Consider the following 15,085-nt stretch of genomic DNA (forward strand, 5'->3'; position numbering starts at 1 on the left):
TGCTATAGTAAACATGTGCTGATGATGTATTAATTAGGCTTAATAGATTCGTCTCGGGAATTAGCCTCCATCTGTGTAATTAGTTTTATAATTAGCTCATATTTAATCCTCCTAATTAATCTCCGAATATTCGATATGACATGAATTTTAGTCCGAACTAAACATCCAAACACCCACTTAGCGCATATCTCCACTCTTTTGCCATCTTCTTTGCCCTGCATGCAGGTAAGGGATCGAGCTAGATTTCATGAATCGGCGGAGTACGGTGAGTGGCACATGCTAGATGCTACTTCTATCATGGTAGGTACTTACGCTATCCAAAGCTAAAGTTGTTGCTGAACTGCTGATGCAATGTAACAGCCGAGTGCGAATGTGACAACCGCTCATCAGCTACCTCTCCTCTGACGAGTCATTGTCAAATGGCGAATTGGGAGATAGGAAGAAAAACGCGATGCGACGCGACGCGTGCCGTCACCCTTCATCATCAAAAACCATGTACGTACAGGTCTATGTTTTTTTTAAAACGACAGAAACCATGTAAAAGTCTAAAGAAAACATTTGCAGTTTTCCGAGACGATCCCAACAACCATGAATCCTACAGTTTGAATACCGTCCACGCACGTCAAAAAGGGCACGGGTCCAATGATGAAAGGCAACCAAAGTTATAGATGTTGTGAGGTTCATGGCATTGACAAAAACAAAATTCGCATGCCTTTTTTTTGGTCGCATGCTGACTACTGGCACAAATTAAATTCCGTTTAGTTGTACAACCGCCGCGATCTTTTTCATGGTTGGTGTGCCTTGGTGGCCGAGAGGGTCGGCGCAGGTCTCGCAGCGGTAGTTACGAGCGTTTGACAATGTGTTTGCACACACCAACCGTAGTACTCAAGCGGTCAAGCCCATGCACGCATGTATCGCGAGACGAGCCCATCTGGCCTGGCCATCCACCAATCCTCCTCCCACCAGGCACCAGCACCAGGTGTGGACTTGTCAAAAGGGAGCCGTGGAAACGAGCATGATGAAAAGGAAACCAGCGCGGGTCATCGATGGGGTTGAGTAGGCTCGGGCACGCCCGCGCAACACATCGCAGATCGATCGCTAGCCGCGAAAAGCAAAGGCGAACCGGATCGCGTGCAAAAGCTGAGGGAAAATCGACGGGAATACAATGATGGAGTGGAGGAGCAAGATGGCCTGGAAAAGGCGGATAGCTAATGTGGGGATCGGTTTCGTCTCGTAGGGGTAGGGGCGTTCGCGTCCGGAAAGGCCGACCGGTGCGCTAGCTATCGTCTACGAGACACGGATAGAAGGGGGCGCGTGGTCACGTCATGCGTGGCGCACTCGCGCAAAACAACCAGCGCTCCCTTTTCCCCCCGCTCACTTGGCTTTTGGCGCGGGTGCACCGTGCACGTCTGAGAAAGCAACGGCACGGGCGCGCACGGCTTCTTCTCGGCGCTGCCGAAGAACCCGGCGGCTGGTTGTTTGGAAGCGGCGGAATGAAACGAACGGCAGCCTTGCGCGCGCCAACCGGTCCCGTCCATCGGCATCAGCTCGTCCGGCAACCGGCCGTGAGCCGCATAGCCATCGCACGGGCCGGAACGGGCAGGCAAATTGTGACAAACTCGTCAGTCCAGGAGGCCTGAGGAGGCTCCAGCCAGCCAGTTCCCACACAATGGGAAACAGGCCCGGTGTACGAAGTAAGGCCTTAAAAAGCCACGCTTGAAAGCCCAGATACGGATGAGTCCACATGGCGGGGCTCTCTTTATCTGGGCTCAACCATCTTGTGAAAGATATGGTTAGGCCTATATGCGTAATGCGTTCATGGAGAATTACGCTTCTCAGAATTACGCATTTTAATACGAAACAGCATTCGATTAGGAACGGCAGTCGGACGGGTTTGACCCGAAACCCGATGGGGGCGGGGGCGGGGCGGGTCTGTTTTTCCCCATAAGTTTGCGGGTTCGGGGATCTGAAATTGAGCGGGGCGGGGACGGGTTTATAATTCTCCCGCTGGTGACTCACGGGGCTCTAAGTGTACATTTCAAACAAAAATCAGGTATAGCCCAGCCCAACAAGGAACCCTAGATATATAACTCTCCACTTCCACGGTTCCACCCAGCCCGTCTCCCTGCGTCCTGCACAGCTCCCGCACGACCGCACCCCCCAATCCCCGTCGCGGCGCCGCCCGCGCCCCTCACCCGCGAGCGCCACCCCTAGTCCCTTCAGTGGTTCAGGTGCTCATCCTCCTCCAATCCTCCTCAAATCTTTGCTAGCTATTGTAGCTATCTGAATCTTTGCATTTTTTCAGTCTTTGTTGCAAGTAAGCAATGTCGACTCCTAGCACCAGTGGATCCTATCATGTTGCTACATCATCATAGGACGGTGGATCTGGATCTCAAGTGAAGCAGCTGTTGCTTCTCATCCTCTTACTCATGCACGTGTGTTGGCACCTGCATCTGATTCACCTACAGCCCCATCCGATTCTACTGCTCCAGGTACTGAAGATGTGATAGAGATAGGAAATGATGTTGTGGTTGGTAGTAAGAGAAAGCAAATCTAAAGTTTGGAAAGAGTTTGATAGGATTAGATTAAACAGGAATTGGAAGGGAAAATGCATCTGGTGTAAGAAAATGTTAGGAGGAGAAACAAGAAATGATACAAATCACTTGCGTGGGCACCTTGAGATTTGCCAGGATAGAACTGTTAGAAAAGGGTTAAAACAGTCCACTCTTAAATTATCTGCAAACCCACAATATCAGACTGTTAGTTTGGAGAAATACACATTTGATCGAGATGTAGCCAGGAAAGAACTTGCACTAATGATTATTGTCCATGAGTACCCTCTTTCCATGGTGGACCATGTTGGGTTTCGTAAGTTCGGTGCTACATTGCAACCTGCATTCAAAGTGGTGTCTAGAAACACAATCAGGAAGGATATCTTGGATATGTATGAAGTCTATGTTGAAGTATTTGAGGAAATTGAGTTCTTGTGTTGCTGTTACTACGGATCTCTGGACAACAAATCACCAGAGGAAAGGGTACATGGCAGTGACAACCCATTTTCTAGATGATAACTGAAACTTGAAAAGTTTTCTTATTAGGTAATAATAAAGCATACGACAGCCCAATCTTGTTTATCTTTGTATTATTCATTATCTGTTGTTGACAGCTAACCCTAAATCAACTGTTGTTGATTAATGAACTACAACAACAAATGAAGTCATCAAGACTCCAGAAGCTCATCACCTCATTCTATTACTTAAGGACTCATGTTGCTGCTCATTTCTATTTGAACTAGGCATTCGTGTCTTGTAATGATCTTTTATTATGTTACTGTCTAGAACTCGGATATTTGTAAGAACTTTATGGTGCGATCAATGACTATGGTTGGATTATTTGGATATTTGTATTGTGCGGTAGTGTGCCTAAGTAGTGGTATTGCTGTCCATATTCTGTTTTTTATAACTCTAACTGTGAATCTGTGATCTGTTCCGTCACTATTGCTCGAGTTTCGGGACCTGTCGGGTTTCGGGCACCCGCGGGTTTCAGGAGCGGATTTTATTCTTAGTTTTTTGGATGGATCCGCGGAAGCTCCACCCAACCCTAACTCCGACCCGCCCCATTGCCATCCCTAATTCGGATATTCTAGACTTTCTTTTTTAAGAGAAGCGAGCATGTTCTTATTTCTTTTTGAAAGACACGGAAAGATTCCTAGCGTTAATAATTAATATATATAAGAAGGAGAGCAATTAGGCAGGTTTATTCTAGACGTTGTCATAACACTTGAACGGCATCCAAAGCCACAAGGAATGGTCGTGATTCGTGAAGCTTTGCTTCGCGTCCAAGGTTACGAGCTCCCCTGTGTCTTGTGTTGCCTCGGCAAGCTGTTCGCTTGCATCTCCCGGTAACAACGCAGCACCATGCTGCTTGCCGCAAAAAGAATGTACCGGTATCTTTTGTCTTTCTATGTTACACGAGATGCGAAGTCATTAAGCGATTGGTTACACAGGCTTTGTTCTTGCGTTTACTAAAGACCATAATTACATCGATGTGACCGTCTAAGTTCGTCAGTCGTCACACATGGCACCTGCATGTGTCAACAATCGAAAAAGACATACAAGAGCATAGGAGTCATCTCTGCAAGAAACAAGCAGGAGTTTGTTGCACGTATCTGTACCTTTCTTCAGACTGCCCAGAAGCAAACATATCATCTGATCTGAAGTTGCTGTCAGAGTGTCATAGCCGTTCAATGCTGAATGCGTTTGTCTGCAGAAACAAAACGGTCCTTGGCGCGTTGCTTTCTATCTCCTACCTGCAGAGACCTGAGACGGCGATCCCTTTCGGTCGAAGCGTTCGCCTTTCACATCTATCTATATATTCTAGTCATGTGGTTATTCTTGCTGCATATCTTATTGTGTTTTTAGTCCTCTACTTATTAACGGGTTTGTTGTGCATGCTAATGGTCGAAGCTGAAGGACATAAGCAGGGGCGCCTAACGCTGACATCACTCTTCAGTCTTCATCACATTTGTTCTAGCTCATTGAATCAAAATCAAACTGACATCTTTGTCTGATTTTAATTTCCTGGGAAAAAATTGTTGTGCCTTTGCAAACATGATTGAAAGGGAAAATAAAATGAATTCATCAGACCCGTAGTTTGTGCTCAAAATTGTCAACATCATTTCAGTCTCCAAACTGCTTCTTGGCATATTTGTAAGAAAGAAGATCGATGAAATAAAATTTCCCTACTCGTGCTTCTTGTAGGGCACCGTAAACCATGATGTCACACAATAATGCCCGTGTGGTTCATAATGACCAATAGTCCTAATCAAAGCCCAAAGCGACGACAATTAAAAAAAGGGTCTGCGGATTGTACCCGTATATTCACTTGGGATTGCTCTGCAGGGCGGAGTGGCTTGAAAAAAACAAGTCTTCAACAAGGCCCAAATTTGTTTCGAAAAAAAAAAAGTCTCAAACTTGACCTGGTTTTTGGCTGCATCCCAGCTGAAAAACATTTGAATACGCCGAACTGAATCAATGTAAGATACTGGCCGCAATCGTCGCGCTAAACCTGCATTTCTTTTCGTTTCGGCAAACCCTAATCTATTAATCACGAGGAGCGCCGCCCTCTTCCAGTTGCTGTTCACGGGATACGGTTGTCGACCAAATGCCAAGCCCGTACTTCGCTTGCGTGGTTAATTAAGCTACTCCCAAGATAAGCATTAAGCACAACAAGCTAAGAATGCCATTTCCGTTCCGGATTAATCAAATTGCACGCTCTCCCTAAACATTTCGAGCTCGTTTATTCCTGAATACACAACAGGTGTGTTGCCGTGTGGGGCAGACCGACAGTGATGGCCCACGGTCCCGATGCCTCATCCATAGTTGCTTTGCACGACGACGCGATTTGTGTCTAATCTAACCTTTCCAAACTGATTACAGAGACCACGTCATTCCAGGTTCATGTTTCGAACATAAAATTTTTCCTCTTCAGTTCATCTTCTGAACTAATCTGACGTTTACGCCATGTGTGTTAATTTACCGTTCACTTCAAGTCACAAAATATCCATTGTATTAGGTCAACACCAAGTTAAGAACCGCAAGTGTCGGTCATCAGGATCGGAGATAATAGTAGTTAACAGAGGATCGTTGTTGGCGTCACGAGGAACAGCAACAGAGATGAACCCTCCAAGTCACTTTCAGAGTGGTTCTTGACCAGTTCTAGGTCAAGAGTTCTGATACGGAGCTAGGATCCTTTTGGTTGAGCTTTTGAACTTGCTGTGGCTTCTCCAAAAGCCAATCAAAGGGGTTGACTTTCACCCAAAGCTATAGCCAAAAGCAACTTCCCCCTAGTGTATTTTTGATAGCAGCTCAAACCTTGCTTCCACCGGCTGCAACTTCTAACTTTTCAGAAAATTACCCACGCTTCCACTCGTAATTCACGTACCCCTTCGTTTCTTTTCTTCTCCGTCAGCTCTCGCTCGCTCGTTCCTCTCTTGCGGCGGCGCCTGCTCCCTCTCCGGCGCCCCTCTCCGCCTCCCTCCACTCTCCTCCTCCCAAGCCGGCGTCCACTCTCCTTCTCCTAGGCCGGTGGCGGCACAACTCCTCCATCCTCTTCCTCCTCCGCCGCCATGTACCGGCGCCCGTGGAGGAGAGGACGAGGAGGAGAGGGAGGGGGAGGATACCGGTGCTGGTTGCCGCCGCAAGCACCGCTTCGCCGTTGAGATCCGCGGCGCCCGCTTCAAGGCCACCTCGTTGCGCGCTTCCCGTCCTCCCGGGCTCCGACGGCGGTGTAGCTCCTGGCTGGCCGCCCCTCTCCAGCGACCACCCCTTCAAGGTGGAGCTCAGGTGGTGACGTAACTTCGGGTGGTGGCGATTTGGTTTTGGTGGGCGGAGCTAAGGGAATTTGATCAGTGGAGGAGCTCTAGGTGTGGGGCAATGGCAGCAGGGAAAACTCAAATCCCCAACGGGGAAGTGATCTCGCGTGACGTCGAGTGGTGGCTAGTGAGGTGAAGGGGGTGTGGGCATGGGAGATTTGATGATGGTGGAGTACGCCTGGAGTATTTGTCTAGTGAGTGGAGCTTGCTCAGCTCGAGCAGGCGCAAGCGGAGGAGCTGTGGCTGAGCAGCTGCAGCTGGGTGGCAGAGCGGTGGAGCAACAATAACGGTGGACGGGCAGCAGCGCGGCAAAGCAGCAGCAATAGTGGATATGTTGCAAGAGCGGCGGAGTAGCAGTTGATGCCTGGACCTACGTGGAAGAGAGGAGAGAGCGGATAGGTAGCAAGAGCAACAGAGCAACAGCTTGTGTCCTGTGCGGTTGGGAGATAAGATAAGGAATGAAAGGGGAATAGATAAGGACGGATAAAGAAAATTAAAAAAATTATTGATTATTGGTTAATCTATAATTATATTCATTAACCATTTTCATTTCATATATAAATGGTGTTATAAATTGAAGAAAACATAAATTCATAAAAATCAGAGAACAACATAGTATTTTACGATCAATTTGTATATCAACAATATCTCAAGCCTTCTCAAGCTTTCGAGGGCATTACAGATATTTCTTAACAAATCTACAGTTTCACAGCTATTTCAACTAAATAACTTTTAGCTCTTTCACAGCTCACAGCTCACACCAGCTTTTTCCATAGCGTATACTAGCTTTTCCACGGTACGGCCCAACCAAACACACCATGTAGTCAAACATCCAGTTATGGTGTGGTCGCACAAGGGACGTCGGCCGCGGTTCACGAGCCAGAGGTCAATGCAGGGCATCTATCCTCTGCAAGCTCGTGCAGCATGCTCACACGTCACACAGAACAAGCCATTAAGCAATGTATCACACGGTTCGAGATACACACAAATTTTCATGGGCATACCATGTGGTGCACACGTTCAGATTTCAGAATGTTTGTGGACTACAAGTTCTGACCACATTCTTTTTTAAATCGTTAAAAAAGGTTCTGGCCACGTATGCATGCAGCTGGAGGCTGGAGCTAGCTGCGTAGACTGGCTGATCGGCCGTGCAAGAGCCAGAGAAAAAGATGAGAGAGGCAAAAACAGGCGTCTCAGTCTCCCCGTCGCCCCTTCAAGCAAGCTCGTGTTCCACGCGTAAAATGGCTGAATTATACGCCTAAGGGCATCTCCAACAAGGTAGCTTAGAGATAGATTAAATTTTTTTTTGAATAGATGAACAGTGCCGAGTACTGAGTACTAGTGACTAGTGAGCGCCTGGCTGGTGTGTTTGTGTCCATTTGCTTCATGCTGTGAGTATCCCAGGGGGCAGGAGAATATACAGCGCTGCCCACCAATCCAACATGCAACGTACCCGAACCAAGAGAGCCAGCAGGCCAGCACCACGCAGAATATTTTGCTGAATTAATGCTCTCGAGGCAACTTTGTGAAGCATATCCAGCGAATGTTGGATAGCTGTGAGTTAGCTGACAATTTTTTTTTTCGTTTGCAAGGATGGTAGTAGCACACATGCACACCTTCTGCACTTGGATGCGAAAAAGAAGATACATGTGAGATGGCAGGAATGTAGAATATATGTTCATCCAACCGGGTCATGCACATTTAATCACACTTCTTTTGATGGTCACCCATTAGAAATCAAATTGTCCTACCTCGAAGGTTATGTTAGCCTTCTGTTTTCCTTTTGTAGGGAGTTTTTCTAATGTTCCACCAAGAAGGGTCGGGAATATATGTACCAATAATTTAGTTTTTTTTTTGTTCGGATGGAATTCATTTCATTCAAATTTCCAAATTGTAATCCAAATTTGCCCAACAGTGTAAAAATCTTGGCCGATTTTTTTTTCTAGCTGTCGTACCGGTTACCTCCGAAAAAAATCTTAAGAACCGGTAAGCCAGACCCTGGGTCTAGAACTCAGTGACGTCATCCAGGGAGGTGTTTGGCATGAACTAAAAGCATGCGTGTCACTAAGCGCTCAAGTTACGTTGCCAACTTGGCTCAAGATGAAGTTGTTGTTTGCATTCGGCAGTTTGGAGAGATCGTGCTCCAACCTGTGTTCATGAGCTACTATGTCATGATTGTAATCTTGTATCAAATTAATGAGATGCACTCTTCTTTCTCAAAAAAAAAAAGAGATGAAGTTGTTGTTGTTATTGTTTAGTGCGATCGTCGACTGTGATGCTGAGGTAGTGAGGTTGATGGCGATGGGTGTTCTAGTTTTGCTGGGTTGGGTAACCGTAATGATGCGCATTAGTTTAGCTGTTGTAGATACCTGCTGGCGGCATTGGCAAATGGCAACGTGTTAATCTACGAGTAGAGTACCAACTACAGCGCCAAGTATCTGTTTTAGGCAAAATCCCCGATGATAAGGCAAGGTCTTTCGCCAGAAAACATTAGACAATTACCTTCTACTCTTCTACAAGGAAACTGTCGGTTATGGCCCATCGCTTACTGTTCGCAAAAAAGATCATCGAAAAGCTGTTGGCACCTTTGGCGTGAAGCCCTGAACAAACGAGCACCTTGGCGTCGCATCTCCTGGCCCTCGCCGTCGTCTTGCACTTTTGCTGTCGTGCGGGACACACCGATAGTCACCGCACATATGATGGGCGCCGGTGTGGTAGTGTACGGCGCAAATGGAGTGCAATTGCCGGACGCCCCGGCCGGCCTCCGCCGTGGACCCTTGTCCGCCACTCCGATCCTCCCCGCCTGCTACGGGGGATACGCGCGCGTGTCCCCGGAAAGGCTGGAGGCCTGGAGCGGAGGCGGAGCCACCCCGACCCCGCCCGGCCCCAAACTGACCCAAGTAAACCCAAGGAAAGCGTCAAACGTAACGGAGCAAGCAGCCCATGACCGCGAGCCCGCAACGCACGGGGCGCAGTCAATGTGGCCGCCGAACGGCACGGCACCTGGCTCGCGCTCTCGTGCCGCAGCCCGCAGCCTGTATATAAGACCCACACGACGGGATGCCCGTCGCCACCCTGCACCGCAGCCACTCCTGCCGGCCAACGCAACGCAACACACGCCTTCCTCGCGCGTTTCCCAGGTCGCGGGCTGCTCCACCTCCACTCCACCTATAAAACCCCCCGCCTCCGATCCGCCACTCGGCACGGCAAAAAGGCATCGAATTTGGAACGCGCCCGCGCACCCGGCCGAAGACGCGCGCGCGATGGCCGGGTACCGGCGCACCATCTCGTTCCCGGCCCCGAAGCCCGCGGCGGACGCCTTCATCGCGCTGGCGGCCGCAAGCGACAAGCTGGCCGCGTACCGCGTCCGCTCGGCCAGCCTCCCCTGCCGCTTCCACCCGCTGCTGCTGCAGCTCGACGACGACGTCGCCGCGCTGCGCCTCGTGACCGGCCAGTCCCCGCCATGCGGCCCCTCCGCGGGGGCGCCGCCCTCGGCGTCGTCCGTGTCCGCCGCGGCGTCGCAGGTGGGGCGGGTCCTGGTCTCGCTCTCCGAGCTGCTGCGCCACCCGCAGGCGCAGGACCCGCTGCGCCGCCTGGCGCGGTCGCGGCTAGCGGAGCGGCTCCTCGACGACTTCCTCCGCCTCGCCGACGCGCACGGCAGCTTCCGCCAGGCGCTCGTCGCGCTCGCGTCGCTCCAGGCCGAGACGCGCGCCGCGCTGCGCCGGGGGGACCCCGCCAGGCTCGCGTCCGCGTCGCGCGCGCAGCGACGCGCCGGCCGCGACCTACCGCGCCTCGCGGCCGCCGTGCGCGCCGTGGCCGGCAGGAGCCCCGAGTCGCTCCCCGAGGGCCTCCCCGCCGACACCGCGGCGCTCGCGGCCGCGGTCGCCGACGCCACCGTCGCCGTCGCCTCCGGCTCCGCGGCCGTCTTCTCCGGCCTGTCCTCGCTCTCCAACTCCGCCGCGTCCGCCCGCGTCGAGGTCGCCTCCACGCCGTGCTGGGCCACCGCCCCTGCGAGGCTCGCCGGCTCGTCGGACGCGCCGGGAACCAGCCGCCACCGCATATGGTGGGTGGCCGACCTCGTGCGTTGGATGTCGCGCGCCAAGCGGCGGTCCGCCGAGAAGCAGAACGGCGGCGACGACGAGGACGAGTCCTCCACCGTCCAGCTCCGGTCCGAGGCCCGCATGAAGCCTGAGGAGCGGGCGCGGAGGGCAGCATTGGAGCTCCACGAGAACTTGGAGCGGTGCATCGCCAGCGTCGACGGCAGCGGCGAGAAGGTGTTCCGAGCACTGGTCAACACCAGAGTGTCCTTGCTCAACATCCTGAGCCCGAGCTTCTGATGTCCGAACCACTCGAATTGAAATTTCAGTTTTTCATTAGTCTGCATGTTTGGACAAAATCTGTACATATAGGAAATATCCTCCTAAAGGAGTCAAATCTGTTCGTTCACTAGCATCTATCAAGAGATTTGGAACCGGGCGTTCTTAAACTGCAAAAGTCGCAACTTTTGACCGTCGTGTTCTTGCCAACAACCGATCGAACCGTAACGCAGCATTCTTCCTCAAAGTCTTCGTCCTCTGCCCTATCCAGACTCCAGAGTAGCATCTAGATTGAACCAAAAAAAAAAAATCGGCTGTTGAACTATGCAAACAGAATATGCTTAGTGGCTACCTCTGCAAATCCGCTGAAGAATTTGATCGCCCATGGCTCCAGCCGCGGAAGAAGAAGGTGGTCACGTTTGGTTGTCCAGGAACTCCTAAAATACTTATCACATCAAATGTTTAGATACTAATTAGAAGTATTAAACATAGACTAATTACAAAACCAACTGCACAGATGAAGGCTAATTTGTGAGACGAATCTATTAAACCTAATTAGTCCATAATTTGACAATATGGTGCTACAGTAAACATGTGCTAATGATGAATTAAATAGGTTTAATAGATTCGTATCCATCTGTGTAATTAGTTTTATAATTAACTCATGTTTAATCCTTCTAATTAGCCTTCGAATATTCGATGTGACATGAATTTTAGTCCGGACTAAAATCAAACACCCCAAGAAGAATGACCAATCGTCAATCACTACAGCATGGCCTGTTTCTTATCCAAATGGTGCAGGTTGTCCACAGCTGAAACAAAGTACAATACCAAATTTGATTCTGATCCAGGTTAGAAATGGCCAAAATTTGACGTCCATCCATCACTCCATCAGCGCTACTACAAATTGGAGCACTGTACCATGACGCAGACGCACTGCACAGTCTGCAAAGTAGTTGAAAGTATCGGTATTATCCAATCCATTGGTGCCCTCGTGCTGCCCTGTCTCACCTGAATGTTACTGTCGCCGTGCCATCACAATTCGTCAAGTCGAGGCCACAGGGATGCCGGGATCATGAGTAAACACAGCTATCTTTTCCCGAGCTCGCCGTTGTGGATGGACGAGAGCAGGTCACGTGCGGTCGGGTCCCGGCTCGTGTCACCTCTGCCCCTTGCCGGAGACATGCTCCTCTGGTGACGGTTGTGCGCTTGCGAGGAACATAGCTGGACGCCTGCGCTCGCGGCAGGGGGGAGCACGCGCCCGCCGGCCGGATCGACTCGACGGACAGCTCCAGCTCCGACCCCTCTGGTGCGCGGCGTGAGTTCGGTTGAGTCGGTGAGGATTCCCCGATTCCTGCTCACTTTTATACACTTTTCGACTTGCCCTCCCACGCCGTGCCAATTTCAGAAAGACCTCAAAAGGGCTCCCTCCGCTTAGTTCATGGCGTTGAGTGCCACTGTCATGTGCGTCGCGCATTGCGATTGCGTCGGGATTTGTCAGTCGTCATGTGATCAATACATGCAGCGACGTGGGCGAGAGAGAGATGCCATGTTGCCAGGTTCCCCATGGCATCATGAAACATGAAGACAGAAGAGCACATCCATCTCCAAAAGCGGCGCATGTTTCTCCAATGTTTAACTGATCACGCTTGCATAGTGTTCGGTATTAGTTGCCTTGAAAATTTGATGAATTTGCAAGCTTGGTTTTGAATTCAGGACCTACGATTCAGGTTTACAAGCCATGGTCGCCGGCACCACCGGGGGAGCCATTGCTGGCAGCAGCAGCAACCTTCGTGCTGGACGCGGTTTCGCACGAGGCATCAGTGCGTGGCACGTTATTGTATACGCTTAAGCTTGACCACAGCAAGGCTCGCCACGGCACCGATCAGTTGATCAGTTCGACCTCCCCCATGTACAAAACAGATCGGAACGTCGCGACGGCACATGCGCCAGGCGACCGGGTTCTCATTGTTTATGCCGGAAGAAGCTAAGGCTGGATCCATGGCGTCCCCCGCGTCGGCGTCGCGCGCTGGCACTGGGGGAATATGAAACGCGGGACGCGCAGGGCTTGGCTGGTTGGTGCCCGACACGGCTGCTCCCCAGTTCCCTCGGGGTCCGGTGGATGTGGACTCGTTAGCTCCACGTCGATCTGCAGGCACTCTCGTCTCGTCTTCCACGCTTCCTCCTGGTGCTCTCTGTGGTCAGCGTCCTGGCCTCCTGGGCCCATGGCTCTGGGGCTGCCGGAGCGCTGCCCTGTCGGCCGGGTGCTTGGGAGAGTCCTGCTTTGGCCAGAGCTCAGCTCAATGCTTTTTTTTTCCCTTATAAAAATGTTTTTTCCAAGTTGTAGCGGATCCATCCTCTGCTCAAAAAAGGAAAAAAAAAATTGTAGTGGAGACATCATTCATGTTGTTTGTTGGATCTGGGCTTCAAGTTGCGGGTATATACACTTGTTGGACTGGATTTCAAAAAAGTTATGGCCCAACAGTGTTCCATGGCCCGGTTTGCTTCCAATCTTTTTTTTTTTTGCGAGGGACTCCAAACTGATTCATCTTCCAAACCAAATAAATCTGAACAGTCAAATTCACATTGAAAAGGCATGCTCCGAATTAATCTTGAACTGGCATCACTTTATATAGATTTCACAAATTCAACCGTTCATCACAAGATGGTTGGCAAGGTTCAGAAAAGCCCAAAAGTAAATCATGGAAAAGTGCTAATCCCAGAACTCCAAAGCTTCAAGAATACGGGCCACATCTGCTCCGCCTGACTTGCGCTTTTGGGCTTGGGCTTCAAGTTGCCGTCATATATATTGCGCTTGTTTCAAACAAGCCTGGGCCTAATTCCCTTGAATTGCGCCTCCTGACTGCAACTTTTGCCTGGCCTACTAGCTTCTGGGCCATTGATGTTGCATGCAGTACTTCAACTGTTCAAACCAATCCCAAATCTAAAAGGAAATAAAATTTTATCGATTCAACAGTAAGAGGATTGTATTGTATACATTCATGCACCCGTCTTCAGTCTTCTGCTTGTCACAGAGCAAGGGGTAAGTGAGATTCAAGAAATGGAGAGCTCTCTCATGCAGCCCCTGGGCTCGGACGGAGCTCCATTTACAGGCCTGCATTCCCCTTGAGAGGCACCGAGGCAGGTAGATCTTTACAAGACAGAGTGGTTGAAGGTTCTGAACCTCTCCATCCATGGCTCCAGCAGGTCACTGAACCTCTCCACGATCCCAATGGTTATCCTGAACCCCCTGATTATGCAGTGGGCCAGCACCAGTATCATCATGGCCTTGCAGTTCGGCCTCCTGATGGCGGTGAAGGCTAACGCGCATCATTTCCGCTCCGGTGCAAATTATTCTCCCCCTACAGGTAGCTCTCCTTGCTTTGGCTTCAGAGAATCTCTGAAAGTTGATCCGGTCAGCCAGCGGCCACACCACGCATATGCGTAAATGATGACTGATCGGGGCAGAAGCTTGCGTGCGTTTTCAGTACAAGATTGTGGCCATGTTTGGACTCCCAACTTTGACACTATGCAAAAAAAAGATTCCATCACATCAAACTTGCGGTACATGCATGAAGTACTAAATGTAGACGAAATCAAAAATTAATTGCACAGTTTTATTGTAATTTGCGAGACGAATCTTTTGAGCCTAATTAGTCAATATTTGGATAATAATTCACAAATATAAACGAAACGCTACAGTGTGCTACAATGCTATAATAGTAATTTTGCATCTCCAAACTTTGGGCAACTAAACAAGACCTGTAGATCTTCTTTGCCCCAGGTTGCGTTGTGCTCTCGTACTCGATGCAGAAGTGATGCCAAGACCAGGTTCGATAGTTTTGGATCCTTTCTAAGCAATCCTATTTGCAGCCACAATCCTTGTACATGTGATCGCCTATCTCTGTGTTGGACAGTCGGTTGGCAGCGTCACGTGTTTGTCTGGTGCTGTCATTTTCGCTCGCCACTGTGTGGGGGTGACGCATCGATCATGTCGCTCAAGCTCAGGATTGCTTTGAGACGAAGCCGATGATGCATCTGTTCTTTGTAAATAATGACTCACCCCTGTCTATTCCTATGCAAAAATGGTTGTTTCTGAGCCGGGACTGTGATTGCGAGCACGAAAAAAATTCAGGTTTGAGTTTCAGCAGCATAGCACGGCATGGCAGCAGCAAATGCAGAAATGTTTTCTCTCTGGCGCCACCCTTTCGCACAGTACGAGAAGACAAACCCGAAAATGGAACGGCAAAAGAGCAGGAAATCCGCGGCGAAAGCTTGGCGCAGATTGAAGAGCATTCGAGCATGTGTACTGCACGATTTGCATGAAGGGAGGCTGCCTTCAATTCGGAGCACGGCCTCCACCAACTATTGCTCGCTGCTCCTACGCTATGAACTG

At 50.2% G+C, this 15,085-nt stretch overlaps 1 protein-coding gene across 1 annotated transcript; it reads left to right on the top strand.

Annotated features, from left to right (window-relative positions):
• The first annotated feature begins 9,456 nt into the window (after positions 1 to 9,456).
• Positions 9,457 to 10,859, top strand: LOC117864806 (uncharacterized). The gene has a single exon (XM_034748898.2). The coding sequence runs from the start codon at positions 9,637 to 9,639 to the stop codon at positions 10,708 to 10,710; it is 1,074 nt and encodes a 357-aa protein (XP_034604789.1). The 5' UTR covers positions 9,457 to 9,636; the 3' UTR covers positions 10,711 to 10,859.
• Positions 10,860 to 15,085: the final 4,226 nt, after the last annotated feature.

Source organism: Setaria viridis, chromosome 7 (genome assembly GCF_005286985.2).
Source record: "Setaria viridis chromosome 7, Setaria_viridis_v4.0, whole genome shotgun sequence".
Classification (NCBI taxonomy): domain Eukaryota; kingdom Viridiplantae; phylum Streptophyta; class Magnoliopsida; order Poales; family Poaceae; genus Setaria; species Setaria viridis.